Source organism: Boleophthalmus pectinirostris, unplaced genomic scaffold, assembly GCF_026225935.1.
Source record: "Boleophthalmus pectinirostris isolate CB_2022bp ecotype Guang Dong unplaced genomic scaffold, ASM2622593v1 HiC_scaffold_15, whole genome shotgun sequence".
Taxonomy (NCBI): Eukaryota; Metazoa; Chordata; class Actinopteri; order Gobiiformes; family Gobiidae; genus Boleophthalmus; species Boleophthalmus pectinirostris.
The window spans coordinates 17,903,792-17,918,618 of record NW_026571070.1 but is presented as its reverse complement, the minus strand read 5'-3'; the positions used below and the strand labels follow the sequence as shown (position 1 = coordinate 17,918,618).

General features: G+C 36.8%; 1 protein-coding gene across 1 annotated transcript; it reads left to right on the top strand.

Moving 5' to 3' along the window:
* The first annotated feature begins 211 nt into the window (after positions 1-211).
* On the top strand, positions 212-2,989 carry LOC110161009 (beta-1,4-galactosyltransferase 1-like). Its single transcript, XM_020925716.2, has 2 exons — positions 212-610; positions 2,293-2,989. Exons 1-2 carry the CDS (start codon positions 269-271, stop codon positions 2,959-2,961), a joined length of 1,011 nt encoding a protein of 336 aa, XP_020781375.2. The 5' UTR covers positions 212-268; the 3' UTR covers positions 2,962-2,989.
* The last annotated feature ends 11,838 nt before the right edge of the window (positions 2,990-14,827 follow it).

Genomic DNA, 14,827 nt, shown 5'->3' with positions numbered 1-14,827 from the left:
TTAAATGATGTCATTTTAAAGTTAATGTACTTTGATTTTACAGCTGTAATAGACTTTAATTATCGATTCAAAAATAAAGTGCCCTCAATAAATTATTAACTTCACTTGTATTGGTTTACCTGATTCTCTGATACACTGGAACAAGGAAGTGGAAACATAAACCAGTCTGGCCACTCTCAAACACCTTTGACTTGCAAAGGTATATGCAGGTGGTGTCCATTCATATGAACAGCTCCAACCAAAGCAGGAAGGCTGGCACAGCAAAAACATGGCTAAAAAGATATTTGTTTTCCTCACCCTTTTTGGATTTATTACCATGACTGCTTATGTGGTGTTCCTCTATGGTAGAGATGCCAAACTTTTACCCTTACATATGATCATTACAACCCAGCATGAATTTTGGAAAAACTACACCGGCAAGACAAATGAGACAGAGTCAACGGCGGTCACAACTTTGCCAGATTGTCCTGAGACACCGCCAGACCTGAAAGGACCTCTGCGAGTGGAATTTAACTTTAAGGTGAAGTTGGATGATTTGAGAAATAAATATAGTGGGACTCTTCAAGAAGGGGGACAATACAAGCCACCAAACTGCATGTCTAAGCGTAAGGTAAGACAGTATTAATTTTGCCCTGTTTTATTAGAGCCTTGTGCATTTTATATGGAGGTTATCACCAAACCCTCAGGTTTCTGGTAACCATCCTTCATATTCTATGTATTCATATTTTAAGTTTCTCCAATTGAATGCCATACCATGGAACATTCCATTCAAATCAATAACATCTCCCCTAGAGTACCTTTAAGATTACATTTTACCTTTTGTCTTAATACCCATCTAATTTCAAATGGAATGTCCTTTATGGTATGTTGTAGAGAATGAGAAGGAGGAATTTTGTTATGCCTTTAGGGGCCCTAAAAGTACTGCTGTTGCTGCTAATAGTTCTATTATATACAGTACCTGCAGCTATTCATGTCGAAGTCAGGGTGCTGTCCCTGGCTTTATGCACAGCTCGCTCTGTCAGTACGAGGTGAGCAGGCTGAAGTACGTCTTATAGCCAGTGTTCGGGAGTAACAGATTACATGTACCGGCGTTACGTAATCAGAGTACAAATTATGAGTAACCGTATTCAGTTACAGTTACTGTTTCCATGAGTGGTAACTGGATTACAGTTACTTTGTTGAAATACATGGATTACATGGCGGTATTTTCCTGTTTCCACATTTTGGGCTAAACCAGGACTAAAACCAGGGCTAAACCAGGTCTAAAACCAGGACTAAGCCAGGACTAAAACCAGGACTAAACCAAGTCTAAACAATATGACACCTAAGGGGTATAAAGGCCCGGAGCAAGAAGAGTGACCAGTGGGTCCACCGCTGCAGCTACTTTTGTTGTTTATTTCTGTGTTATTGTTATCTACTTTTTGTACACCTTTTTTAGCACCTGTTTGTAATAAATATCCTTCCTTTTTTTCACCTCACCACGCTTCCAGTTTTTGTTCCATACCCGGTTTATTTTAAGGCAAGGCAAGGCAAGGCAAGTTTATTTGTATAGCACAATTCGTACACAAAGTAATTAAACTGCTTTACAGAATAAGAAATACATTAAAATCATAATAAAAACAAATCAAAACATAAATAATCATGAAGATTAAAATTAAAAAAGAGAGACATAAATTGGAGAGAAGAGTGCTGAATGAAAACCTTTCAGTTATATGCACAGTTAAACAGAAATGTTTTGAGCCTGGATTTAAACAGCATCACAGAAGAGTCTGTCTCACATGTTCAGGAAGACTGTTCCAGGTTTTAGCTGCATGAACCTGAAACGCTGACTCCCCTTGTTTAGTCCTGACTCTGGGCACCAGCAGGAGGCCGGTCCCTGAGGTCATATGACACTAACATGTCACAGATGGACTTTGATGCTCGGCCATGGAGAGACTTGTACACAAGCAGAGCTGCATTAAAGTCTATTCTCTGAGCCACAGGAAGCCAGTGCAGAGACCTGAGCACAGGACTTATGTGCTCGTACTTCCTAGTTCGAAGTTCCTAGTTTTAACATCTTTTTCAGTTACCGTGCCACCCCCTAGACACCTGTGGCACGTAACAAGTCTTCTAGACCCTATGTTATCCTGCAAATGATTTAAGAGCATATTAATTTGTCAACAGGGATGAAACATTTCCTAGACAGACTTTACTGATCCACAAGGGAAATTATTACACATTATATTTATTATATGCACTCTCAAGTGTTGTAAATTGACACTATACTATCAACTTTTGTCCTGTTTTCTTCAGGTGGCAGTGATCATACCTTTCCGAAACCGCTACGAGCACCTGGGATACTGGCTTTACTACTTGCATCCCATATTGATGAGACAACAGTTAGACTATCGTGTCTTCGTAATCAACCAGGATGGAGAAGGAGTTTTTAACCGAGCTAAACTAATGAATGTTGGCTATGCAGAAGCTGTGAAGGTCTACGATTACGAATGCTTTGTTTTCTCGGACATTGATTTGGTGCCACTTGATGACCGTAACCTCTACAAATGCTTTGACAATCCAAGGCATTTAGCTGTAGCAATGGATAAATTTAATTTTGGTTTGCCATATAACAATTATTACGGTGGGGTTTCATCACTGTCCAAAGATCAGTACTTAAAGATCAACGGGTTTTCTAACACATTCTGGGGCTGGGGTGGTGAGGATGACGATATCTACAATCGGATTGTATTTCGAGGTATGTCTATCTCAAGACCGGATATGGTGACTGGAAAATACAAAATGATCAAGCACAACAGGGACTTGCACAATGAACCAAACCCGCAGAATCCTAGCAAACTTTGGAAGACGAGAAGAACAATGGACAGTGATGGACTGAACTCACTCAAATATACAGTCAAGAAGATAGTGAAGGATGTCTTGTACACATTTATTACAGTGGACATTCAGGCACCAATAAAGTAAGGAGCTGATATGTGAAGAGGGCGGATGTGAGTAGGACAGTTACTTTGCATTGACTTCAGTAACTTAATGAATAAACTAAACTTTTCAGAGCAGTTTTCACAGATCATACTTGTAGTAAGAACTGGTAAGCATAATCATTTGTTTGCAATAACATTGCTTTTACATTAAGGGAGGGTATTTCATTTCTTACATAACCTATCTGTGTCCCTACACATGAGGTAAACACATTAAACTCAAATATTGCTTTTATTGATAACAAGTGTAATGCTGACCTATTTTTAACAACAAAACATTTGACATTGGCCAAGTTCATGTTCTCATTTGGTGCTTTGGCTTTCCAGTCATTTATCCAAACAGAAGCCTAATGAGTCAGTTTGGATTGCTAGTTCTTATGACAGCTGGAATGCACACCGCTTAAAACTTTGCAAAAGAATGAGAAACATATATATGTTGCCAGCCTTATATACATATTGATTGTAATACATCTTAAGTCCATACTGGTAATCAGTTTTAGTATCGTTGTTTTTCCATATATTTCGAGTATGTACTTACTTGAGTCATTATTTGTGTCACTACTTTTTACTTCTACTTTTACATTTAAAAGTAACATTCCTCTTACTTGATTACAAATTTACTTTACTCATATATGGAAAGGGCATAAGTAAAAGGATGTGCTGTACCTGAAGAACAGTGAAAACAGTAACAGAATGGGAGAGCATGGTGATAAGAAGATCCCGCCCCATTTTTGTATTTAATTTTTTGTATGGATACAGCAATAACAGTGGATTAGATCTGTTGCAGATATTATTCCCTAAACAAAATAAGCAAAAGGCAGTTTTACATTCAAAACTGATAAATCATCTTCCAAAAGTTTTACAATCCAAACTCACAAACTTTGGTCATGTGTTTTTCTGTGCAGCTTAGAAGTCCTGATCTCAGGGACTACAAAGAATCATTGGTTCAGTGCAGTCTTCCTTTGGTGTTCACACCAAACACTGCACACTGGAGCTGTTTTCTGTCAATACATTAAAAATGTTTAAGTAAAAAATATAATTGACATAAATGTACATGTTACAGAGTTGCACACTGGATTTTATGATATTTTATCCAAATACTTATGCACAAGAAAACGGAAATGTTAGAATAGCAAATCAAAGATATTTCAGTTTCTTCAGCATAAATGTTATTGATCAAATACTGCAAAATCTACTTCACAATTTGTAATGTCTACATTTATATTTTACATAATACAATACAGACTAGAATGCCAAAGTTTTTCCAGTCCAAAATTTGTGAAGTGTGAACTCCATTTTCAGACACTACTAAACCAGTGATTCTCTGTGGTCACTGAGAGAAGAAGAGAGAGAAGAGAAGCTGCAGTCAAATGAATGACAGAGCACATAAAAACACATGAGAGAAAGAGTTTTGATGGTAAAATTTGCTTTTCGAGAATAACTGGTCAGTTTTGAATGTGAAACTGCCTGTTGTTGAGATAAAATGTTTTTAAGGAAAAATTTTGGATTTTGAGTGAGCTGTTTTGCAAATATCAGTTTTCAATAGATAAATGTGCCAAAACGATTGAAAAAAAACAAAAACATAAAATCAAGGTCATGTATGTTTCTGAATGTGTGAGAAAGAGCCTGAGAATCAAACTAAACAAGTTGCAAAAATGTGCTAAAACCATTGTAAAACTCAATAGTTATAGCGCAAGAACTAATGTTCAACACCTTTACCAAAAAGGAAATACTAAATATGTTTTGTAGTTCCACCCTAAGACTCAGGAAATAAGGCAAGCTAGGCATAGGCTACTATTGTCTTCAATATAACTATGCAATATTGCAAAAGCTGGTGTATAATAGGCCTAAAAAGAAATTAGTTTACCATATAAACATAAGCATAAGTGATTGTACTTGTATGATTACATGTAAGTTTGGATTTGCCTAAGTAAACCAGTTTGTAAACTAAGCAACTGAGAATCACCATCTGACTGGTGGAGAGTTTAGTTCAGGTCTGGACGCTGTTCAAGTAGTGACACAAATAAAGAAGAAGAACCAGTCTGACATCTTGCATGCCTTCTTTGAGGTTGAGGCATGGGCACAATGTCACACACTGTCCATCGTATCAACGAGAAAAGCCTGCACCTACTCCGTACCAAATAATTTATTTAATTAATAAGATTACAGGGATAAACTGCATGGATTATTAACACAAACAAATGTGACAAGCCCTTTCCTGATCTGCATAAACAGCAATTTACAAACTTAATTTGAGTTTGTTTCTACCTCTGATGCTGAGCCATTTTTACTTTGTTCATGTATGACTTATTATGAACATGGTGATAAATCAAGTAGCCTGTCAGTTAAAGTGTCGGACAGCTTCAAGACTAATGTCTCAAATTAAAGACACAACACCCAATATGGTTTCTGATTTAAAAGCACTGATGTTTTAAAAAGAGTATTGTTTTTCTTTATCCACAGTGAGTTCCTCAGAATTGTCTATTTTTTTTGGAAAGATGGGTTTTCACTGGTGTTTTTTTTAATTTATTGATAAAATAGCTGAACTATAGTGTATGATGAATCTTTTAAGCAAGGCAGAAGGCTTTCTGTTTTTTGAAGAAAGACAAGGACCCCACTTCTTGTGGCTCAAATAGGCTTATTTCCCTTCTCAATGTGGATGTAAAGATAATGGCCAAAGTGTTGGCAAACTGTCTTTATACCTTCTATTAGTTCAGAAGAATAATTATTCTGAGAAACTGATATTTGGGAGGAGCTTATATGTGAAGAGGCCAGAGGTATGTAGCACTAAGGTACACTGACTTCAGTAACTTTTTGAAGAAAATGGAGTAGCAGTAGTTTTCAGTTTACTCTAAGTAGTGATTTTCCCATATACTTGTTAGGAGTTCTACTTTAATATTATTTTGAATGAATGCTTCTGATATTTGAGCAACCTTCTTGGCTCCTCTATACACCAGATTCCATTGCTATTACTACGATGAAGAATATAAGGATTAGGTTTTCACATTAAAACAAAATAATAACTTTGTATTTTTTCATCTGTGGGTTGTATAAGATATGAGTCAAAAAAAAACACCATCAATGTTTGTCATAACATTATGTCTTATGTTTTTAAGTTGAGAAGTGCCATATACAATGTTATAAAACCAAATACTAAATTGTTACAAAAATCTGTAATGTTTACACCAAAAATATTTATTATCTCATATGTATATTTACAGTATTTTTGTTAAGTCTGATGATGTTTAATGTTCATTGAGTTCGTTAGACCAGTTGGACCATTTTAATTATTTTTTTATTTTTTTTTTTTTTTGATGATGTGATCCTCAGTTGAAATTTTCCAAATAAACTTGTAGAGTTTCAAATTAATTTCAAATTCAGTGGTCGGTGCATTTACTATGTGTGTCATAACAATGTACCTTTCTCACCAGAGTATGTATGTGGGTTAGTTTAGACTAGGCTAGGTTAATCTATCTTCCTCATTGCACCTCACCCATTTTTACTTTGATCTTTTACATGACCTGCACTTATGTTGTGATTCTGATTTCTATTTAGGCAGAAATTCCGTCAATTTCAGTAAGAGAAAAATCTGCTAAAATATTAGTAAGTTTATTTGTGTCCATGAGCATCAACAAATCAGCAATGCACCCTCTCTCTGAATGGCTTGAAAACAGCTTTATAATTTGTATATAACTTATTTGCTGCAGAGATTGGCAGCAGAAAACAAGTTGCATATAATGGTGTGGGAGATGTTACATTTTTGAATAGGAGGACTACTATCTCTCATGCACTCATGCCTCACAGCAAGAAGGTTCTGTGTTCGATCCCTGGGTTGCCTGGGCCTTTCAGTGTGGAGTTTGCATGTTTCTGCCAGTGTCTGGATGGGTTTCCCCCATCAACCCAAAAAACATGCCACAGGTCTCCATAAACAGCTGATAGTCAAGGTAAGTTAAAGACACTTCACCCACATTGCCTAGTATGAAAGTGGTGTGTGTGTGTGTGTGTGTGTGTGTGTGTGTGTGTGTGTGTGTGTGTGTGTGTGTGTGTGTGTGTGTGTGTGTGTGTGTGTGTGTGTGTGTGTGTGTGTGTGTGTGTGTGTGTGTGTGTGAGGGATGGTGGTGGTCGGAGGGACCGATGGCGCTGAGTGGTGTGGCAGCCGCGCTTCTGTCAGCGTACCCCAGGGCAGCTGTGGCTACAATAGTAGCTTACCATCACCAGGTATAGAGTGAATGAATAATGCTGAATAATGCTCTGTAAAGTGTCATTGGGGACAAAAAATGTCTGTGAAAAGCGCTATATAAATAAAGACTTACTTACTTACTTACTAATGATCACAGGTTTGATGAGTTATTATTCAGTTCATAACATGCTTTTTGAATAGATTATATGATGTTAGGTCTCTTATGCTGCCAGGGACTGAGTTCCACTCATGAGAAGCTGTGATGAAAAAGAATGCACTTTTCCTCAGGGGAACGATGCAGTCTCCTCAAGTGATTCACTGTGTGGTGGTTCTGATTCTGATAAACTGAAACAGTGGAGGAGATGCCTGGCTGTGGATGATTTTGTAAATGAGACAGAGGTTTGAATACTTGATGAGGTTTTCCCAGCTTAACAGGTTGTGCTTTTGTAAAATATTGCAGTAGTGATATCTAGCTTTTTGTCCAGTATTTTTATTGTCTGTTTGTATAGTGATTCTGTGGGTTTTAGGGTGATTTTGTTTGCCTCAGACCAAGTAGTTAAACAGTAAGTGATGTGTGATAGGACCATTGAATGCATGAACATTTTTGCCGCCTGCAGAGAGAGGAGGGATCTGATGTACCGGAAGTTTGACATATTAAATCGAGTGACGACTTTTTTTAAATTTGGGACTTAAATGTTAGTTTTGAGTCTATTGTTATACCAAGGTATTTGATTTCTGACACAGTTTGAAGTTTTTGTATGTTTGTAAGTGGATTTGGAGAAGAACACTGACACTGTTTTGCTGATGCTGAGTTTAAGGCAGGACTGATTTAACCATTCTGAAATTTTAATCATGGACCAGGTTAGTTTTTTGCCACTTGTGTCAGGTTATTACCATGTGTATAAATGACATCCGCAAACATTTGAATATGGACTTCGAGACAAACTGAAGGGAGGTCAGTAGAGAGAGATGTAGAGAGAAAAGAGTAATGGACCCAGAATGGAACCCTGTGGAAAACCTGGTGTTTGGTGTTTTCAGACAACAGTTGGCAGCCTCTGGAATGTTGTGAAAAAGGTCAATTGGAGCTCTGTACAATTGTATGATTAAAGCCCATTTTCTAGTTGGCTGGCTATTATAGACTTTTGCGAGGTTTCTTAATTGTTTAATTTGCTCTCATAATAACATTATATTATTATAGCCACAGGTAGGCTAAACAATTACATGACTTGTTTTACTGCCACTGTTGTTTCACCTGGAATGCTTTGTTATGTCTGAATGTTATGATTAGGGATGGGCATGATTAGTCAACTAATCGATTATTAAGAATTTAGTCAATCATGTTCATTTTTAATCAACAAACTGAATGTAGGTCGCTGTGCGTAGCATAGTGTAAGGAGACGAGGCTGCGCCTGACAGCGCAAACACTGGAGTTGCTGCTATGGCACACCTCCTTAGAGATGCACCATTCAATGAGCGCATTTACATGCACATCAGTGTCCTGGGTATGATCAGATTTTTTGAGTATCCCGGTTTTGTATACACAATATCCCAACATAAAGTTGAGTGTGTATGCGTCCAAAAGACAAACACTTTTCAGTCTTCTCATCACAACAGTAGCCAAAATAAAAAAAAGTGACCAACATGAATACATCGAGTGAAGTAACTGTTAAATAAAGAACTGTGCTAAACCTGCACATGTATGATCTCTGAAAACATGAACTATCTCCAACACAATATATGCACAGAAGAGACTCACCATCAGCATCATCAACATCCCTCTGTCACAGAAAGAACACATATATTCCACTGAGTCATGTCCTTTAGTCCGATAGAAGCTGATCGCATCAGGGCACAAGGAGAGAGCTGTTTTTATCACCGCTTATAGTTTATGCAAAAAATCATGCTTAAAGCCATGCTTTAAGTTTTGTTTCTGTAAGACACGTGTGCGCAAAGCTGCATTAAACACATTATAATCTCAAACGTGCTGATGTGACTCTATAGTGGTTATGGTTTATATGTTGTAAAGTTGAGTTTATTTATGCAGATTAGTAATAGTAATAATAATTATGATAATTTTAATATAAAACATTAATGTTTAATCGAAAATCAATTGTTAATTCTCCCAACAATCGATTAAGAACATTTTATCGAATGCCCATCCCAAGATATGATGTCAACATTATCTACTGATATCAGAATTTACAAAAAAAATGTTGTCTGCTTTTCATTTGCCTCATTATAGCGACTTGACCTAATGAGCCTATGCTATCTAGCGGTCAGTCAGTTCATCAACAGAATTATCAAATGTATGTACAGAAAAGTTTAAAACGAATGAAATATCTGAAGGGTTAACTCTTTGTGGGATACTGACATCATGTCCAACAAATATATGAAAAATGCAATGTAGTAGTAAGTTTTTGTTGAGCTTCTTTGTCATCTTATTAACATGAACATAAACTTAAGGTGAACTAACTAATATATTTATGACAACTTAATTTATGACCTGTCATAATTGGCTACTGCACTGTACTGTACTTGTACTGTACACAGAGATTAGGTTTGCTAGTTTAGGATGGCTAACATCACACCTAAGTAAGATGGTCCGTAGCAATGAGCACCAGTTGCCTGGTCCATATACCATTCTCACTTCTGCTTGTGCAATTAATAACACAACAACTTCTCATTGTAAAGTGAGGAATGCTGCTGTCTGTGTATCTTTTGCTAAATGGCTGTGCGCGCAGCTTGTCTGTGATGTCGCCCAGAAACCATCTATTCATTCATACCATACCTGGTGGTATTAAGGTATTGTATCCACAGCTGCCCTGGGGTAGACTGACGAAAGAGAAGCTGCTAACCTGCTTCACTGGATCCTCTGACCACTACCAACACTCAGACTCACACCACTTTCATACTAGAATGTGGATAAAGTGTCTTGTCTAAGGACACAATGACCACTGGCACTTGACAGTGGCACCTGATTTTCTTCTTCCATCCATGTACTAACCCGGCCCGTCCCTGCCCATTTTCTGAGATCTGACAAGATTGGGCTTTGTTTGGCCACAAAAGGAGGTTTGTTAAGTATATTGTAGTTATCTGCGTTTCAAGAAAAGTGCAAGTAAAGCCCATCTTTATGAAAGTAGTATTATTTGAACCACTAATTCTAAGTACTTATATCCAATGCAATGCACAAAACAAATGAAGACAAATGAGGGAGCTACTAGGTCCAAACAGTATGACCTCATAGCCAGTGAAGTGGATGGACAATGGTCACAACAGAACCAATGGTTTTAAAAAAGAATGCAGGGTTTGTTGATATTTTCTTAAAATCAAATCAGAGAAATACTTAAAGTACACTGCACTGTGTAACTTTTCTGGTGGAGGATCTGCTCACCACTTGTCTCCATGGAGATGATATTGTTTTGCCTGGAATGTGCCACAATACGGTATTAGACTAGGCCATTTTCATAAAAGCCAGCATCTAACATCACCAGCCAAAGTTACAGACTAAATCTATGGAGAGGTGACCCCACTCACAGTAAGAACGCATGTATTTCAAGGTATTTTTGAACAATAAAAACAACTTTAATTGAATGAATGCAAGAATGAAACATTTAATGCCATACTGTGGAATATTCCAGACAAGGCAATAACATCATCACAGAGAGAAGCTGACGGCAGACCCTCCCCCAGAAAGTTCCACAGTGCACCTTTAATAGTACTTTGGTACCTTCTCCAACAGTCTTTTGGAATTTTGGAAAGAAATCTCCAAATTGTTGATTTTTCCACATTTCTACATGAAAGTCACATTTATAGTGTCTTCATCCACCACCCCCAAACATCAGCACCCATCCTCCTTTCTGGCCCACCCCCCTCTTCTGATTGGGTGACCTATTGAGGTTCCTATGGAAACCAGAGCAGTGAGGCTGCCATGCACAAATGTGGGGTACAGGCTTTTGAATGGTGCTTGAAACTCTTTCTCTCACACATTCACATTTAAAAATCTGACGTGTCTCAGTGCCTGATGTGATGCAGTGGTGTCAGATAAGATGCCAGTTACTAGGCAGTTCACGCTTATGAAATATTAAATTGCTGTAAGCTGACAAACTCCTGCCATCTTATGCACGGCCGCCATCGTGGAGATATGATAAAAATATGAAACACCAGTTTAATTTCATCCATACATTGTAGTTGTTTTTTGTTTATGTAGTCATGTACAGTTAGAAAATACAGTAAATGTTGTCAGCGGACATTACCAGAAAAGTGACTCATTTAATGTTTTCTCAGGCAGTACTTAGACTAATCCTAATAGCTTTATGCACTATAGAAGACAGAGGAGTGCAACATGGCTTTTCAGTTTTATGTTTTAATGAATTGTAAAATATACTATAATATAATATAATATAATAATATTTGTTATCAGATTCTACAATCAAATCTGTCACTCTCACATTGAGTGCAGGTACCAAATTGACATATTGTATTTGGCATTTTCAAAGAACTATATACAGTATATATATATATATATATATATATATATATATATATATATATATATATATATATATATATATATATATATATATATATATATATATATATATATATATATATATATATATATATAATATATAGAAAGAATGTAACAAGTCTTAGTTGATCACTGTGTATAGTATTAGTATCCAAACACTTTTCCTTTCTCTTCCTGTGAACTATGCTCTGTTTTCTAAAATAATGTGAAGTCATTTGAAATGCAGAAATTGCCACAGAAACCATTATAATAGACATTTTATAGCGTAGCTTCCTTTAAGAGCATGCTACAAACCTAAAATATCATCTCAATTAAGTTTTTATAGTGAATTAATTAAGACACCCATGATCCTTAAGTACCGTCATTATGTACAGACATGTATACTGATAACATTGTCTTCAAAGGCATCTGTCATTTGAAGTGAAGTCATATGGCAGCACTTGAGGTTTGTGAAGTGGTGCACTACTTCTCCTCATTTCCCTGTGTAAATCTCCCTTGGCCTTAGCAGCTATTTGTTTAAAATGAAAATGATCAAAAACAAATTCAGCCCTCCAAAACAGGCACTTGCACATGACCTCAGACAATGACACGGACTGTTCATAAGCAGCCTGTAGCATCAGCAGATTAATGGCTGGATGTAGTCACACAGAGCATCGCCAGCTTTGATCTAGTGGGCTAGTTCCGCACGGCGTTATTCTCTTACGTAAGGATTTTACATAAACCTCGGCGTGCAGAAACAGAGGAGGAGCAAAGGGGGGAAGGAGGGGAGAGGGGGATTGCTGCACCATTACAAGGGGGGATTCGCACTGCACCAAATCCTATCCCTAAACACATTGTTCTATCTTTAGTTACATGTAAATGTAATAAATGTATCAAACACATGTACTGTATGTTTAGCAGTGCATCAGGCTACAATCTTTACACTCAACCTGCTCTCCTCCATGTGAAAGAAGCTGACAAGGACACATCTGCTTTCTTACATGCAAAGATCAATACATTGTATTGAAAAGCCATTTCTTTTAAGCCTAGTCGATCTCACTCCAAGTGCATAACAACAACCACATTGAGGCCACAAGCGCCATATGTCTTGTATCAGTTTCTTCCTGTTTACTTCTGAATCATTCAAATTTTAAAAAGCAAATCAGGTGACAAAAGTATTTACTTTGGTATTATTCTAGCTGTATTATTTTTGACCATTTGTGACTGAGACTAAATTGAGAGTTTAAATCAGGAGGGGCATCTGGCTTAAACAGTTACACAATAGTAGCCACATGGTTTGTTAAAAGCCAAAATTAAACAATGCTTGGGCTCATGGCAATAACGTATAGACTTTTAGCTCAAATACATTTTTATTCATTAAATATGTAGAAGAGGAAATGCAAACAATAACGCAACAAATTAGAAGAAACAAATTGTGCTTTTATGGACACATTGGACAGATAACATAAATGAAGTTCCAGCCTATTGGTAGTAATGGGGTAGCTCTGTGATTGATGCCATTGAAAGCAACAGATGAGATGAATCTTGAAATTGAACTAAAGCAATAAGAATAAGTGCTATTTTACTTTGGCGTATCAATGGTGTCAATCCAGGAGCTCCCCTTTTAAGACCTGAAGTTTAGTGCATATGATCACAGTTTGTCCAGTTTTTAATGTACTGAGAATATTTCTGCATTTCTATGAATGAGAAAATGGGAACTTAAAGTATGATTATGTAAATATTTGATTGTTGTTTTGCACCCTGTAGTTACACCTGTACCCATTCAAAGGATCACAGTTATTCAAACACTATATGTCTGTGAATGGAAAAGCACAATTATTTAGCTTCACTGAACCCTCTTTGTCTGAGTCCATTCAGGATCAGGTTTCACTTGTCTACCCCATACATCACCACAAGGAGGCTAAAGAGACATCTGAACCCTGCCATGGATCAATCAACACATTTTAAAATGAGACAGAAAGCCTTTACAACAACAAGTGTCCATCAAGTGTCATTGTACACCATTCATATCTTTACAAAGATACTTTAAACTCTTTGTCATTTTGTATTGATGATAGGTCAAGAAAACAATAAACAAAATTAGAAAGAAGTTACCTGTGTTTGTTTAAGTGATCATATTTACCATGCACTGAATTTTATAACTGAGAGAGTGAATGTATAGAGAATAACTGCTTTATAATAATGTTTTGATTATGGTGACTTGGATGACTTCACTTTGGCAAAATGGACTAATGGAAGAAGAAAAACAAACATATCTAAAACCTACAAAGACCTTTGTCAAGCTACATTCAGATCCCTAAAGTAGCTTCCAGGACTGTTATATTATAAACTACCTGGGGCATTACAGCACAATGGCATTATATTATTGATTTTAAAGGCATTCTATCAGGATATTTAGGAAAATGTTTGTATTTAAAACAGATCCCAAACTTCATCTAGCTCCTAAGCTGGTAGTGGTTTGTCTAAAATACATTCACCTCCGCAATGGAGTCTTGCTAAAGATGTTTTGTTTGCATATCCTGTAGGCCTTTAAATAATGGCTCACTTATCAAAACAGCTTTTTGATTTACATTCCTCACAATATGTTTGGGCTTTACAGATTATGTCTCCCTGTCCACTGATTGCAACTCAGAACAAAAAGCAAAACAAACAAAAATAGCCAGAAAATGTTTGACTTTGAAGAAGTTGATATAGTCTCAGTTGGTGAAGCCATAAAATATTATCAGATCATGAATCAAGTTGCTTGTGTCCATAAAAAGTCCAGTGTAGCTACATAGACAGTGTCAAAACAGCATATGTCTGAGAAGTTGACCTTCAACCTCTGTAACTTTCATGCAGGAGGGAAAAGTTGAGTGAATGTACAAAACTCATATTTGTTTTATGAAACTTCAGTGCAAAATACCATATTGCAACAGTTTCCAGTGATAATCCTTTAATCCCAGAGTAGTATTTTGTGATCCAGCCTGTAACCAATTGTAACTAAAGTAAAAAGATTAACCAAAGGCCTCACCTCCCCATAGAGAGAGTTTGTGTGGCATTCCTCAAAGGCAGCATGCCACATTTTACAGTGAAAGAGACATTTCCAACAAGTTTAAACAAGCTTCCTCCCATATCTCAGGGACACGCAAATTTAACCAGTGCGGT